The sequence below is a fragment of the Phocoena sinus genome, chromosome 14, assembly GCF_008692025.1.
Source record: "Phocoena sinus isolate mPhoSin1 chromosome 14, mPhoSin1.pri, whole genome shotgun sequence".
NCBI classification, from domain to species: Eukaryota; Metazoa; Chordata; class Mammalia; order Artiodactyla; family Phocoenidae; genus Phocoena; species Phocoena sinus.
Window position 1 is genome coordinate 60,425,628 of NC_045776.1, and position 16,490 is coordinate 60,442,117.

Genomic DNA, 16,490 nt, shown 5'->3' on the forward strand with positions numbered 1-16,490 from the left:
GCTTGACTTGCTACATTGCCTGTGTCTTAATTTTGCCTTTTTTAAACCAATAAACTAAACTAAACTAAAAGCTACCAGGAGGTAGCAGCGACCAGAGTGGTCAAAAAAGGAGAACGGCTTTGCAATTAGAGCTCCATTAGAAATTCTGTTTTCCTTTTCTTTTCTTTTTTGAATACATTTTAAATTTCACAAAGAATCTATATATACATTTTCTTTGTAAAGAACTAAAATATAACGAGGCTAAAGTTCCCTTGAATCCTACCCCTTAATCTCAGTCTCTCCCCACCCTCTGCCAGAGGTCACCACTGTAATTAACTTGCTAAGTATTCTTCCTGATCTTCCTCTGGCATTTACACACGACTATATGTACCCGTTAAAAATGCAAAATATTGTCTGGAGGCACTCTGGTTTCCTTTGTTTCATAAACGGTTTCATGATGTGCATGCCAGTCTGCAACAGAATGCTTTTCGTTTAACAGTACGTCAGGAATTGTTCTCCAAGTCAGTTCAAAGTAGCCCATATCATTTCTTCAATTGCCAAGTTGTATGCCATAATACATTGGTAACATAATCTACTTGATTCTTCTTCTTTATGTGGGCATTCAGGATGTTTCCCAATTTTTGTTGGTTATAAATAATGTTTGATGAGTATTCTTAGACACGTGTGCTTGTGCTCATGTGAAAATATTGGTTCAAGTTAAGCCATACACCTGGAGGTGGGACAGATCTCTGGTAGGAGACACACATTTAAAATTTTCATGGATACTGACGTCTGCTCTTCAAAGTGGATATGCTGCTTCAGAACACCACAAATATGTATGCTCCCGCTAGCAAACAGTGATACTATCAAATGTTTAGGTTCTTGCCAATCCAATAGGTTAATAAAACAGTATGTCAAAATATTTAGTTTGTGTTTCTTGTACTGCTACTGAAATTGAGCTCCTTTTGGCCATTTCTATTTTCTGATCTCGAATTGTTTTTCACATCCGTTCATTCATTGGGTTGAATTTTTCTTTTACTGATTTTTAGAAGTTCTTAATATATCCGGGACACTAGTCTTTAGTCTGATATATAATGAAAATATTTTTCCTGATTGCCCCACTTGCTCTTTAACTTTGCTTTTGGTGTGTTTTACTGTCGTTTGGAATTCTTTTCCCCCTTAGAGATGTGTTCCTATCATATGTTTTCAAACGAATCAGTATAATGTTGAATATGGCACTGGTGGCTATGTTCCATTCTGATTCCTGACTACACTTTAATTGTGCTTTCCCTTTTTTTCTTGATCAAATTTCCATAAGTTCATCTTTATCATTCGTTTTTTCCAAGAACAGCTTTTCACTTAATGATCAGGTTGTGTCTTATATTTCTTTTCTATGACTTAATATCCACCTAAAAATTATTATTTTCCTTCTACTTTCTTTAGGTTTATTTTGCTTCTCTCTCTCTTCTCACTTTATAAAATGCACCTTAACTTAAATTCATGTTTTACTTTATTCCAAGACCTGAGTAATTAAGGGTAAGTAAAACTCTTTGCACTCTTTAGAAGTCAAGAACTTCATTCCTCCCAAGCTTGTCCTTTGCGGTTCCTCATTTGTGTTCAAGGTCACAGAAGCAGGGGTGCTGCCGCATTCATCACTTACCGTCCCCAGATCCTTTTCTCCTTCTTTTCTGTTCTTCTCTTGCAGATCTTTTCTTCTCTTTGCGCCTCTGTCGGAGTGCTGTTTTAGGGTCAGTAATCCAGGCTTGATAAACAAACTGAAGGGAGAAAGCGCCATTATTTTCTGGATTTTTAATAAGCTGAATTAAAAGAAAAGGGACCAATACCAAGCTTCCTGACCTTCAGAATCTTTTTTTTCTCTGAACACAAAGTAAACTTCTCTTTCACATATCCCTCAATACACTGAGCTGACCTGTGCTATTTCCATTATCATGAGATAAAATGTGAAAACAGATGTTGTAGGCATATATTTTGTTCGGTATCAGACAATCATGAAATACTTTGGGTCTACAAACCACCATTTCTCCCACATCCCCACATCCCACCCCCATTTGTGATACTTAGTTCCTGATCCTATTGCATTATACACGCTAGGAACAAGCTGGAAGCCTGGCTAAGTGTCATTCGTTTTCTCCCGGCACAAATAAACTTTGAGTTAAACCCAAAACATCTTTTGTCCATTTACTTTGGGGAAATACTTTTGCATGTTTGATACTCTCTCTTCTTCTTTCTGTTTTTTTTTCCTTTGGCCGTGCCACTCGGCTTGCAGGATCTTAGTTCCCCAACCAGGGATCGAACCTGTGTCCCCTGCAGTGGAAGCATGGAGCCATAACCACTGGACCACCAGGGAATTCCCAATACTCTCTCTTGTGAATAACAGCTACTACCAGCAACTCGAGAAAGGGCTTTGTAGATTGATTAGCATTTGGAGAGGAAAAATAATGTGATACGAAGTTTAAGGGGTTATTCCAGAATGGTACAGAAGGAAAACTGGGGTGCCTCTGGTTGCCTTCGGTCATTTTCGTTCAATAGCTAAAAACAGTTGCATTAATATAGTACAACCAATAACCGTAACAGAGCAATTGTGAACAGCCCGCCCGCCAGCAGTATCCCAAGTCATGCAGAAGGAACAGAAAGACAACCCTGATAGGCAAAGTCAGCCATCCACAACCTCGAAGCCGAGCAGCATGCTCTGCGTGCACCCACACACACCTGGTCTCAGGGAAGCTGGGTTTTCTATTATGAAGATAGAGTTAAAGGAGGGTTTCCTGGGGGCGCCTGAAAACCCAGACACTTTCATTTTATTCTATATTATTTTCAGATTTCTGAAATCTTTGAAAAACAGAGTGTAAGCAAACCACTGGCATTGTAAAAATAAAGAGGGATTCAAATTTTCCATACATGGAAATGTAAAGGTCATGGGTTACTAAGACAGAACATTTCCTTTTTCTTCACAGGTAGAAATCTGAATCTTACGAGCAATTCACACACATGTAAGATCTGTACAGTTTCTGAATAAGAAACACAGGAGGCTAAAAATTATCCTATTTTATGCCAAAAACATATTTTGGAAAGTGAGAAGAACTGGAATTTGAAGGAGAAGCACCAAAAAAAGGAATTTACAGTCGATGTTTATTGAGCGTGTTAATTGGGAATTCTATTAAGAGTATCTCTGAGGTTTAGGATGTTAATAGGCAAACTTGCTTTGGCAAAATATTGATTTTTAAAAAAACTCTGAACTGCTAAACTCGAGAAATTTTCAGGCTTAACAGATACATATGGTGACATTTCCTTAAAAAAAGTGTTATTATGATACTGGTTTTAGATAAAGCAAGAATGCCAAAGTAGAAAATAAGAAAGTGACTCAGGATTTGTGAATGTATTAGGTGCACAAGTCTTTTGCTCTGAAGAAAAATGAAGCCTCTGGGAGGGAGGGTGGGAGGGAAGGAGAGAGCAGGGTGGGTTCAGGACAGAACTGAAGGAATCTTGTAGAAACGGCTCGGGCCACTCAGATGTTGCCTTATTGGAAAGGCATTCCTGGTGCTACATGTGGTCCTTAAATGATTGATCCTGTGGGTGCTTTCTCATTGAGATGAGAGTTTGGAGCATGCAAATAAGGGGAAAGGAGGGACGGAGAGACTATTATGACAAGTCCTCATTTGTAGGTAAATGATCTCTATGTCGATGTTTGGAAATACAAATATTTTACAGTTCCAGGAACATCGGACAAAGGATCAGGCCAACTGTTTCAGGAAAAAGTTGATAATGAAGGAGGAAGAGGAAACATCCCAATTCTTACAGAGTTGAGACACTAAGTTTCGTTCTGAAACATCTCAGTTCTGAAGTCACAGAGGTAACTATCACCCACTGTCATGGTGTCTCTGGAGAACAGACACACACACACTGATGCTAAGGAGAAAAACACATGAAAATGTGCATAAATGACGTCCGGCTTCTCAGGCTGCTACTGCCACTGGCCCAACTTCATCTCAGACCCTCCCCTGAGTGACTTCACTGTAAATGTTAGGGAAATGGGATTCCTTTGACCGAAAACTTCTTATGCAAAATACATTTAATTTTTGAAACAGGAGAGAACTTTATGGAAGTGTAGATCTTTAACTGAAATTGGTTGGTTTCTAAAATGTTCTTTAATTCAGTTGTGATCCAGACCTTTCTTTTTGTTGCCAGTAACAAAATTTTTTTGTTTTTACAGTAAGATGGGGGATAATCACATTGCAGTCTTCCATATAAATTCTTAAATATGAATGAAGAGACTCACAGTGCCGTCATAAAAGGGGAGAGGAAAAGAAACCCAGGGAAGTGGCAACAGGGAATATTAAACTACAAGTCAGAATCCTGGCATTTTAAAAAGGGAAGGAGCCCAGAGGTCGAGATCCTGCTACTCAAGGCAAACCAGCATTTACACTTCACCTGGGAGCTTGAGAAAAACACAGAATTTCAGGTCCCACTGGACCTGCTGAATCTAAATAACCTGCACTTAAATAAGACCCCCAGGTGAAAGGCGAGAAGCAAAGGTCTCCCTCGCTATGTAAACCCGGGAGGAACATTTTATTAGTTCAAGTGCTTACTCCAGATTAAGGCAGGAGAAATGGCTTTCTATAAAGTACAAGAATAGCGATTCATTGTTTATGATTTCCAGTAACTTAGTGACCCCAGCATAGGTAGCCGGATACTTTCTGTTGTGCAGTGGGTGAATTAACAAATAACTGTAACAGTTTTTTCAGCAGCATCCCTGACGACACACGGAGTGTGGCGGCTGCATAGACCATCCACGCAGCTCAGCCCAGTGAAGAGAGATGCTGAACGCAGGGCAGAAGATGCCAGAAGAGTCCAGTTTAGGAAGATGGAGGCTTAAAGGGGAGCCAGAAAGGAGATGGAGCAAAATGAGTCTTTTATTACTGATTCCTAATTTTACCAGCTTTCTGAGAAAAATGATCATACTTTGACACATCATATCTGATGCATGCAACCAGATGTGACCTTTTAACACGAGATGTGACTTAGGCGAAACTACGAGAAGGGGAGAAATTAGATCTGTATCTGCATTTTCTCTTTCTATTTTTTTAATCGGCTCTGATGTCCACCGAAAAACACATAATAAGAAATTTGTCTTCTCAGAACAGTTTTTGGAAAAGTTTGCCCAATATTTTAAATTCTTCTAATTCCTTCATCATACGATGTATAGAACAGGGAAAACACAGATGTGGAGCAATGGGATCTGCTCATCTAAAGGTCTACAGAGCGGAGGGCCACACACCACACATCAGTAAAACATCAAATACCTTTGCAGCTCTGATTAAATACTGAAGAATAGTTTTGGGAAGTTTAATGACAGACTTTGGCAAGGCTAAAATGGCTGACGCAAACTTCCCAATAGCTCTCTACAAAGAAGGACAAAGCAAGAGTAATTAGTAGAAAAAAACCAAAAACTGATCATTTAATATATGACATTGGTATGAGTTTGTCTCTATAATTACATCGACTAAGTTAAAACGTGCTCATCACTGAATGTGGAATCAAATATACCCTGCTTGTAGGTTAGGAATAAAGAAAATAGCCTATCGTTCATGTAATCTGTAAAAATGGTGAAGATGGTCATGTTCTCTCCTCTGCTGCATGATGAGTGATGGTTAGAAGAAAACTCGTTGGAATAAAAATAAACAAGTCAAGTTATTAGTATTCGATAAGCCAGCTACAGACATGCACACAGACACTGTCATCAAGAAACACACACAGGAGGCAATGGGGCCGGTGACAAAGCCTCAAAGCAAGGTGTCCCGGTGAATAATTTCGTTCTTCAATTTCACTGGGAAGACAGGGGTGGAGATAACCTGCCAGCTTGGGAAGACCTGGCCAGCAAGCTGACAATGGCCTTCTCATGGACATATCATGAGCCTGGATGGATGTCCTTCTGTGTGCCCTGTAGTCTAACAAATGGGAAAGAAGAGTCCTAGGCACGCTCCTTTGTAACAGAAATCTATACCAAATTTTCATCCCATAGGTAACTCTACTGACAAACCCACAACTCTAACAAGCACTATACATTCACTGGATACACGATACTAGGCTGGTGAGTCATATCACCAAGAATGATACAGCAGGCTCCGAAAAAGAAAGGCAGTTAAGCTGAGAACGTCAAAACTGGGCTGGAGGTTTTCATGATTTCAATACATTCTAAAATCTTTAGCAATACAAACAGAACCGATTTTCAAAATTTGAAGTAACACTGAAATGACCGTTTATTTTCACAACAAAGCAGGGATTTTATTTTCATGGTCAACTATTTCACCTATGGAACGAGAAGTCCACTCAAACAGTTCAAAGCAATGCCAGCAAAAGAAAGTTCACCCAAGGAAGCCTTATTTTTGACGGAGCAGCAGATTTTTTTATGCAAATGAACGAAGCCCTGGCTGGACCAGTGCTCTCGCAGGAACTCTTGCAGTAATGATGGCAACCCTGACAGCAAGCAGCAGGATGGGACACACTACTTCAGATGTAAATCAGACGCTTCTGGGAGCTACAACACGTGAACACGGCAGAAGAAATCTAGGCCTGCAATCAAGGTCTGTCAAAAAGAAAAACTCTTCAACTAGCAAAGACCGTGATTCCCTCATCCCCGTAATTACCTGGAAAGCTGACCTTCGTGGAGGCTCTTCATCCTCCTTTTTTAATTCTTCCTCTTCCTCCTCTTCACTGTCCGTTTCAAACAAATAGTAATCTCCACTCCTGACCACTAAGCAAAACAAAATATTTACTTATTTCTTGGAAGAGATATGAGATAACTGGGGGCGTATGAATGAAATGCCCCCAAAGACACACAAGTTGTCCTTCAAAGGACCACAGCAAGAGACGCTGGTGGGGTGGAGGAAACAGGAGATGAGGGGGTGCTATGTGGTCTGCAGAGCACCAGGCCTCGTCCAGGCCTCCGAGGAGACCTGGCCGCTGCTGCATTCATCTGGCGTTTTCTTCCTTTTTCATAGCAAATTTTACACAGATGCACCAGATCAACTCTGCAGCAACCGCTTTTGTTACCAAGATGGCCAAAGGCCTGAAAACTATTATCGTGTCACAATTCAGCACTTTGGGGCCCTTAGGCAAGGCCGAAGTGAAGCAGAGGCTTTGCTGTTGTCTGAATGGGTCCAAACTGCTGTAGCAAAGCTAATCAGGATGATTCAGGAGCAAGAATCAGTGTCACCAGCCTTCTCCTTCACTTTATACTGTGCAGACATGGGGCCGTAACACAGATGGCAAGACATTTGAAAGAGTTTTTTTAAAAAATCACACATTGTCATGAATGGGCAGGTAACATCAAAAAAAGAGCACCACCACCACACTCTGGCTGTTTCTATGCCTAGAATGGGACAGATGGAGGTCCGGCAGACAGGGTCCACACAGTTTAGTGCTGTGAGGCTTCCGGTCAACCAGGAGCCCTCAGTCACTTACTGAAATTTGAGGAGAGCTGTGCCGACCATAAGACCCAAAGCACAAACAGTATGGACCGTCCTTGCCTTGCCTGACATTGTCCCTACCAGGACATACTGCTGTCTTAAGCACGGGAGCAGAGAGAGCTGAAATGTTCACAGAGTTAAAGAAGTTTGAGAATGGAATCTTTATCAATTTGATCATTACTTTATCAGAGAAAAGAGACCCAGCATGTGCATTTCTGATGCTACAAGAACTGTACCATCATTGCAGGAAAACATATTCATATTTTCAAGTTCTATTTGTGTTTTCAAATGCTGAGGTGTCTTTTGGATGACATCACGTGCTGTCTTTATTTATCTTTTGGACTCCTCCGTTGTAAGGTCGTGGGGAACCTTGGCTTGTTGAAAACTAGTTGCTTGAATATCACTAAACACAACAGTGAATAGTTTTGCCCAGATTTCAGACAAATCTGAAGCCTCTGTCGTGAAGATGCAGTGTGAATGAATCGGGCCTTATATCCTTGAACAGAAACACTGTAATTTGTTATTTTTATTTTGAAGAAAGAACCAGGCCCAGAGGACCGGGCCTAAGCCTGAGGAAATAAACGCAATTCAAACTAAGGCAAGAATAAGCAAGAACAAACCAAAGTCACAGCGTTCTGTTGGACAGTGAGGGTGACCGTGAAAGTAATGCTTCAGATAGGCTCAGAGATTTGAGGGGAAGTCACGTGGACTTGACGTCACGTGGTCATTTGGTAAAAACCAAGATTTCCAATGTTGAACATTTTACCCTCATTATAGCCTCTAAAATCAACAATAGCTTTAATTGTATTCAATCATACCTTCGATAACTTTTTTTTTCATGTGGATACTGAGTCCAAATGTTTTTCATCACAGTCATAACACTGATTTTTATTATTTGAAAAATGTTGCCAATTTGTATGTGACAAGTACAATTAACACATCGAAAAAAAGAAGGAAGTATTTTAAAAGTCTCCAATTCCTTTATAAATTGTTACTGAAATAAAACTAGGAAAACAGAGAATATTTTCTGAAGTTCTATCTGCTAATAACAAGTAGAGAAGCTCTTATGTATATGTTTCTGGGTTCTGATAGCTATCCTGCCCCAGCCTGGGTCCATCTATGTACCATGAATGCTGATGCTGACGGCTGAGTGTGAAAATGGCTTTTAAAATCCCACCACCTGTATCCCAAAGGAACTTGGCCCTTTATTTCAGATATTTGACAATGAAGTGATGCTTGGCACTGACTTAGGCTGTACAGAATTGACACGGAGACCCACTACACGAGGATGGAAGGTATCATTGAACAGCAATGATGCTATGGTTTGTGTACACATAGATATGGAACCGAGAGGGTGTCCCCTACAGACCATGTCAAGCATCTCAGATGCTTACCCATAATATGAACAACGTAACAGCCTTATTACGTCGTCAATGGGTTTACACAAGGGCACTCCAAAGACACTTATTCTTACACTTGCCACCTCTAAGGAATATTTAAAAGCCCAGCGACTCAAGAGAGATCAGAAAAAGGGCTTTCAATAAAGTGCTTCCAGGCAAGTTCTGGAAATCGTCACAGTCTACAAAATAAACCTCATGTCAATTCCTTTCCTTTCCTCACCAGCTTGTAAAAAGGAATATGTTTTGTAGAAAAATTTTAACGCCACGGTCAGACTCTGATTCCAAACTATGAGTGGCACACATCCCAGCATTATTGCACTGGAAGTCTTGTAACAGGCACAGGTAGTGTAATACCAGCCTTCAAGAACTTGATATAATGAGGGTGAAATGAATCAGAAAATCTAAAGTCAATAACCTTCAGAAGAAGTTCTTTCAAAGGTAACCAACTCATAAGGTGATGATCAAAGACCATATCCAATTCCTTCCAAAATGCAATGTTTACATGAGCAAAGGAAAGAACCACAACGATTGCAGTAGGAATGTAACCCTGGACGAAAGGACAAAACGTCAGTATGACACCATTTTGAAATGGATAGGTCTCTCTAAATTAGCAAAGGGCCCTTTAAAACAGAAAGATCGGCACAGTTTACTTGTGACTTGATAGAGATTGGCACACAGCATCGGCACTACGAGACTGTTAGCATGACTGACACGCCAGTGGACCATACGAGTCACACGGAATTTCAACTTGAATCTTTGTCTTTGAGCAGCAAATAAAGTGAAACTCTTTAGAACTCATGGATTTTTTTTTTTATACCATAATGCCAAAATTCAATATTTGGGATTACATTTGATTACATCCAGGTGTCCTGAGCAAATTTTGAATATCACTTCCTCAAATGGGCTTGCTGACTTTAGGAAATTATTTCTTGGATGAAAGGCCAACACCAGATCTAAATGACAGTAAGAATGAGGTGAGGGAAAGGATTCTGATCTCTGTGATTTTCTAGTGATTCTGAATATGACCCTGCTGATGTCACGGACCTTGGTGATATTACTTGTATGATTACGTTAGCTACAGTAATCGAGACATAATATACGACGCAAACGGCTGAAGACATTTTGAGTACTTTGCAAGATAATGAATAATTATTCAATATTCTAACAAATTCAAGGAGGGCCAGATTGAAATGGATCATTCCATTAGAATACCATCGCCAATAGTGAGTGCTGTGTCCTTTGCCAAGCGGAGCAGATAAAGCCACTGAGTTCCACGATTCCTCATCCATTTTTTTTTTTTCTTGTGATCAGCGGGGTAATGCTCCAATTCTGTGTGGCTGTGAAGCTCTGCTTTTCCAAAACCATCTTCTGACTTTGCTCTGAATTGGTCCTGGCTGAGCTGCGGGTGCCTCTGAGGCCAGCCACATGTTGGGCACTGAATTTAGAGTGTAGTTTTAGAGCTGTTTTGAAACTGGGAAGGAGGCAGCGTGAGAAAGTAAATGTGTTTTAAGGTGTCCTCATCTTTATGTTTAATAAATTGCCCAGAAATTTTACATGCAAATGGAATCAAAGCTCTGGGAATGGGGCGGGGTGGGGGGAGGGCATTGGTGCTGGTTGGCATTCACGTCAAGTACCTTACAAAGAGGGTCACGGACACCCCGAATATAGCGGTTCTCCTTAAAGCAGAGTCCCAGGAAAAGCTGAAACTCATTTTTAAGAAGGGTTTTCAGCCATGAAACAAATACATCTCAGCAGAACTCTGGACCTCAGAATTGGATAACACAGTAATTAATCCCTCTTCCCTTTCTGAGCCTGTAAGTGGTACTTGGGAGCATGTAAGCCACAGGGTAATCAGCTGATTGCTCTGGACGACTCCATCTGTCAGGCTCAGAGACCCACAGAGATCACATTTCCTACCCTCTGACCCCCTATCAAGTCACAAGCGTCAAACCATGCATGGGACGCACAGGTCATGGGGACGCCTGAATTCTGGTCAAGGATATAAGGGTTAGAATCGATGAAATTGTAAGAGGATCAAGAAAACCTACTGGAAGCGTGATCAACCCAAGGCCGCCACCACTGCTTTTTTTTGCCCTTGGCTTTCTGTTTGTCTGCTTCTCCTAAAATAAAATATGTCCAAATATTAATTCTTAGAAAGTGAGAAAACAAACTTTGAAAACCACGCTTTAACAACTCAATTGTCAAAATCTAGACAAGTTGCAAAAGTACATCAGAAGTCAGGAAAAGAAACTCTACTGAATCTGAAAAGTTTACATGGGTCAGCAGCCGGTTTCACAAGGTAAATACTCAGTATTCTATTAACGTAACGCCACGTTTTCACTTTTTCTCTAGGAATTGAGGGCATATGAAGAAATATAATAATGAAGGGGTTATCTGTCAAAGATGCATCTCACAGTAAATTTTCCATGGAATTAACAGAAAAGAAGCATCACCCAAATATTATAGAACAATTTAGTGGCAAATAATTTGTTGAAATGCATAATTCCAATAACCAGAAATTTCTCTTGTGATCATTTTAATGCATGGCTGGAAAAATATAAATTTACTGTTGATAAATAGATATTACGCACTGGCAGAATACCATGCATTGTTTCTCCATTCCCTTCAAACAGAAAACCACCACGCAAACATCTTTAAAAAGAGCTTTTAAACTTAATTGGATATAACAAATCTATAATTAGATATAATAAATATGTATTTCATCTTAAGTTTCATTGGAACAGACCATAATTGAATGACATCTTAACTGCTATTATTCAGAGACCTACATATTTAATTTTTGTATAAAATTTATAGAAATCAAAGGCAACAGGAGACTGCATAGCTTAAATATCTTCCCTAAAGGAACAAATGAAGCAAACTCATCCTATTTTCTTCAGAATCACACGTCTGTGAAACGGAAGCTAGGTTATATTAAAGTCGTCTTGCTGAACTGGGGGATACTTGTAAAGTCATAGACTCATTAAATATGTACTTTATGAAACAAACAAACACATCCCACTCACAATGGGAACATAAAACTTGCTGAGTTAAAAAGATACATTGATAAAACTGGCAGAAGGAAAAGTAACATTATTTCACAGCCCTACCCAATATCATGCTTTTACTCAACATCAAGGTACTCTGGGCTAAGAAGGAAATGTTTCAACATACTTTCATCATCCTCTTCAGAGAGTTTTTGGATGTCCTGGCCTTCCCCTGACTCCTGAGTCAAGCTCAGCATCCTCTCCTTACCCTTTTTGTATTTCTGTTGCCTGGCCTTGATGCGATCCATCCTGTACAACAAAACAGCAGCAGCAATGCCAAGAACACACCCATAGTTACCTGTACACTTTTATGCAAACAGCTAAAATCATGGACAAAGTGGTCAACATTTGGGACTTGTGGATGCTTACTTATTAGCGACACGTCTCCTTGGTTTTTTTTTTTTTTTTATACCCATGTTATTTTGCACTACACAGGTGCTAGCTCAATCATATGATCAATAGTAATTATGCTAAATACTTTAAGTCCACTTATACCTTGTACCAAAGCCATTCTGAACACAGCAAATTATGAAGTATAAATCCTTTATTCTCCCAGGTTTTGCATTATCTTTTTAGATACTGTCTGCCTCACATAGTTGTCGTGAAGGTCAGGTGAAAAGATGTATGCGCGTGAGAACTGTTTTGTAACTAGGAAGTTGCTCCTCAAATGTTCTCGAGTATTCTATCAGACCCTACGACTCTTTTCCATGTCAAATCTAATCTCTTACTGGATCTGGAAAAATGCTGAATTGCAGCTTTTTGTCTGTTTATTCAGGAAGTCTATTCAGAAACCGCAATGCTGAGCTTTTTCTCCCACATCTGCCCTCGTGAAAGGTTTCATTTCTTAATTTAGTTTCTTAAAATTCTGAATGTACTGCCCAAGTTTTTAAACTGATTTAAGTGACATTTCTGTTTTGGGCAGCTTAAATAATATTTGTCTTTTGCAATGATCACTGCCTTCGTTCTTTTTTATTCTGACCTCTCACTTGAGAGGATGCATTCTTAAACAAATGGAAAAATCCAGTGACGTGAATTATAGTAACAGGTCTCACTTACGGGAAATTCGGAACACATTCTACATGTGGGTTCAAATTTGTTATTTCTCTACACCTGATTTAGATAGCTAGAAACAACAATGGTAATAGTTATACCATACTGTATTTTCATTATATATAGTTTTACATAACTCATATCTTTGATTGTGAAAATAACCATGCCATGGGATAGTGTAATTTTTACTGGCAAATATTTTTGCACAGGGAAAGAAGCTGGAAAAATGAGGTCAGGATGGAATTAAGTAGTCCTAGCAAACCAGGGAATTTTCCTGGTGGGCTGACAGAGTATCTCCATTTCCTTAGAGAAAGTGGCTAGGTTTTGAATTCTATGGCCATCAGCTGTTAAACCTGGCCCCAAACACGTGAGGCACTAGCAATCCTCAGAGGTTCCACTTACTGCTAGAAATTTCACTCTAAGAGAATAATTATTTTCAGTGGGCTAATTAAAAAAAGAAAGAAAGAAAGAATTCTCAGATCTCCTGTGTGGAGTCAGTCCATTGCTTGAGTTCTCCAGAATGGTGTGGTGGGAAAGGAGGCCTTGAACTGGATACAGGGAAATTCGGGGTGTATTTCTAGTACTGCCTCTGGTTAGTTGTGGATTTTTTTTTTTTTTTATCCAGTATGCGGGCCTCTCACTGGTGTGGCCTCTCCCGTTGCGGAGCACAGGCTCCGGACGCGCAGGCTCAGCGGCCATGGCTCACGGGCCCAGCCGCTCCGCGGCATGTGGGATCTTCCCGGACCGGGGCACGAACCCGTGTCCCCTGCATCGGCAGGCGGACCCTCAACCACTGCGCCACCAGGAAAGCCCTAGTTGTGGATTTTAAGTCATCTATTACATGGGTCATCAGTTTCTTCCCAAACAGACTGGATTACATTATCTCTAAAGATCCTTCCAAAGTGAGAACTCTGTATTTGTTCACTTAACCCACAGATATGATGGACTTCAAGTAAGTATTACTGGGAACGACCTGGTCTCATTCACTGTTTAATCTTTACCAATACTCAGGTAGAACTGTGAGTCCTGATTTAAAAATGGAAACTGGAATTCAGAGAATTCGACAGACCTGCCCAAGGCTCCAGAGTAAGCATCTGAACTAGGACCGCCCATGGCGGCCCCCTTCCCCCCACCCCGATGCTCTCCTCCTTTGGACCATTTCCATTTCAGTCAACACCCAGAGCAAACACCTGGGCAGTTGTGAAAGTTACCACAAATGGATTCCTCAGGGCTTGGGGCTCCCTGGGAGCTGAGAGCTGGCAGAATGGGACCAGGCAAACCCCAAATAAAAGGAAAGCATCCTTACTGCCTCTTAAGCTGGTCCATGGACTTTTTCTCTTCCTCAATTCTTGCCTTTACAGCCTTTACAATCGTGGCCTGGAAAAGTTCAGCCCCCCTAAAAGAAAAGTCAGAAACATGAAACAAATGAGCATTTTTATCGGTGTTACCCACCTTCCCCTGACAACGGTTACTAAGGGCTAGAAAACATTTCTTTGGGGGCAGCTGCCTGGCTGGGAGTGGGAGTCCCTTCCCTGTGGATGGACACGCACCGCCTCCTGCCTCCCCTGGGGGGAGGGGCTGCTCACAACCCTGCGGATAAGAGAAAAGAAAACGGTGTGTGTTTTCTGAGACTGTCAAGGCCTCTTCAAGCCTCTTAAAGCCTGTGCCCCTGACCTGCCCTCATTATGGTTGTCCCATGAGGGGACATTTAAGGAGGGTTGAGTTCAGGTTCATTTTCTACTCAGTAAGCAGGAAAGGGCGTGGAGCAAGCTGGGGCTTCGTGAAGGGAAATGCAATGGGATGGGCCGTCCAGCCCCTTCCCTTTGATTCTCTTCCTCCTGTCCTTCCATTCCCTTCTGTTCCTTCTCACTTTTCAAGCCACTTCCAGGTCCCCTAGAGCTCATCAACTTCTCCATATCCTCAGCTCTGTCCCATTGGGGTCCATCCCATCAGCCTGGCAAATCCCGTCTGCGGGAGCCCGTTGGGATGCCGGTCTCGTGCTGCCTGATGACGGGGCGTCAGCGGTGCAGGAATGCAGGGCTGGGCAGAGGATCTGGTGAACTACCCCCTCCCCCATGCCACGGAAATTCTGCTTTTCTACAGCGGCTGTTTCAAGCTCCTTACACTTTCCTCAAACTAGAATTCCGTCAAGGGCTTTTCAATCCTGGCAGACGACCCAGCTGCTTGCTTTCCAGAGAGAACAAAGTCACGAGGCAATGATTCTCAGCCTCCTGCCACCCACCCCAGATGGCCTTTCCTGCGGTGACGTGGAGAAGGTGACAGCCCATGCCAATGGCCAGCGCCTCCCCATCCGCAGCCTGAGGGGCCCTGGCCTTCCCTCTCGGCACCTCTTCTTGCATCTCTGCCCTGCATCCTGCCCACAGGCATGCAAACATGCTCGGGTCTGCTAATCTTAGAAAAAGAACCACGCACACCGCACGGGTTTCTACGCACGGCCTTGCATCACTGTCCCTGCAGTCAAATATCCTGCAGGCACCATCCCCAAGCCGTCACCTCAACCTGAACTTGCTGGTGTTTGGCTCTGACCCCACCTGTCGAGGTCACTGATTTCAGCGTTCAGCCTTGTCTCTGTGTATCTTGTATACTGAATTTCCGCTCTGAAGCCGCTGTCCTCGGGCCCACACTCTCCTACTGGCTCAGACTCCCCACCCATCTCTGAGGCGTGACTGCTGCCCAGGGTCCTTGTCTCACCTCCACATTCTCTCCGGGCAGCTCCAATCACTCCACTGCCCCAACACCGCCTGCGTATCGATGACCCTCAAGTCTCCTCACATCTCCAGACCCGTCCACTCAGCTGCCCGAGGGCTTCCCGACGGGTTGTGTGTGTTTCACAAGCTCATGAGACCCACAGCTCCACAGTCGGAGCCCATCTCCGCTCCTGGCTGAGAGCTCCTCAGACCCTCTACCTTTGGGGCTGTCCCCCCACCACCTGTTGAGGCCAGAATCCTGGGCACAGTGCCCTCCTCTCTTCCCTTCCCATCACCACCTCCCTGCCAACCAATCGATTTCCATCTGGGCCAGTTTCACCTCTGAACCATCTTAATTTATCCCTTCCTGGTCCCGGCCATCATCTCCATCCTGGATCACCAGAGCAGCCACCTACCTGGTCCCTTCGCCTATGGTCCTGCTTAGACCCCATCTGTCCTGCAGCCCACTGAAAAGCAAGTGCAGCCACTTCTAAAGTCATAAACGTGGTTCTAAGGCCCCTGATAGTCTCAGCTTCCCGCAGCTTATTTCTCTCCACTTGAGTCTTCATCTTCACATGTCTGTGTGCCAGCCACTCCGATCCCCCGGTAACCTCCCTCGGCTGTCTCCCTCCTGCACCTTCCTCCTCTCACTCCTGTTCATCCCTCAGGCTGTAGCTTGGAATGGAGGCTGCCTTGGTCCTGCCCCGCGGCTGGTTGCACACCTGCCTACAATCCCCAGGTTCCCGAATGCCTCCTGCATCACGTGCGTCCCACCACCTGCAGCGGCTTGTGGACGGGTCTATCTCCCTGCCCGTCTGC

The 16,490-nt window shown here is 42.5% G+C and overlaps 1 protein-coding gene across 2 annotated transcripts in view; it reads right to left on the reverse strand.

The window, feature by feature from the left end:
* The window catches only part of PIEZO2 (piezo type mechanosensitive ion channel component 2), a 326,164-nt gene that overhangs the window by 44,104 nt on the left and 265,570 nt on the right, over positions 1–16,490 (reverse strand). Inside the window, exons 32-37 of one of the 2 annotated variants that reach the window (XM_032602872.1) lie at positions 14,270–14,359; positions 12,041–12,162; positions 10,915–10,986; positions 6,645–6,751; positions 5,301–5,399; positions 1,640–1,754 (exon numbers count right to left, since the gene is read on the reverse strand). In XM_032602872.1, the coding sequence (XP_032458763.1) occupies positions 1,640–1,754; positions 5,301–5,399; positions 6,645–6,751; positions 10,915–10,986; positions 12,041–12,162; positions 14,270–14,359 (605 nt within the window). The remainder of the gene's footprint in view (positions 1–1,639; positions 1,755–5,300; positions 5,400–6,644; positions 6,752–10,914; positions 10,987–12,040; positions 12,163–14,269; positions 14,360–16,490) is intronic. The other variant, XM_032602873.1, reaches the window with a different exon arrangement.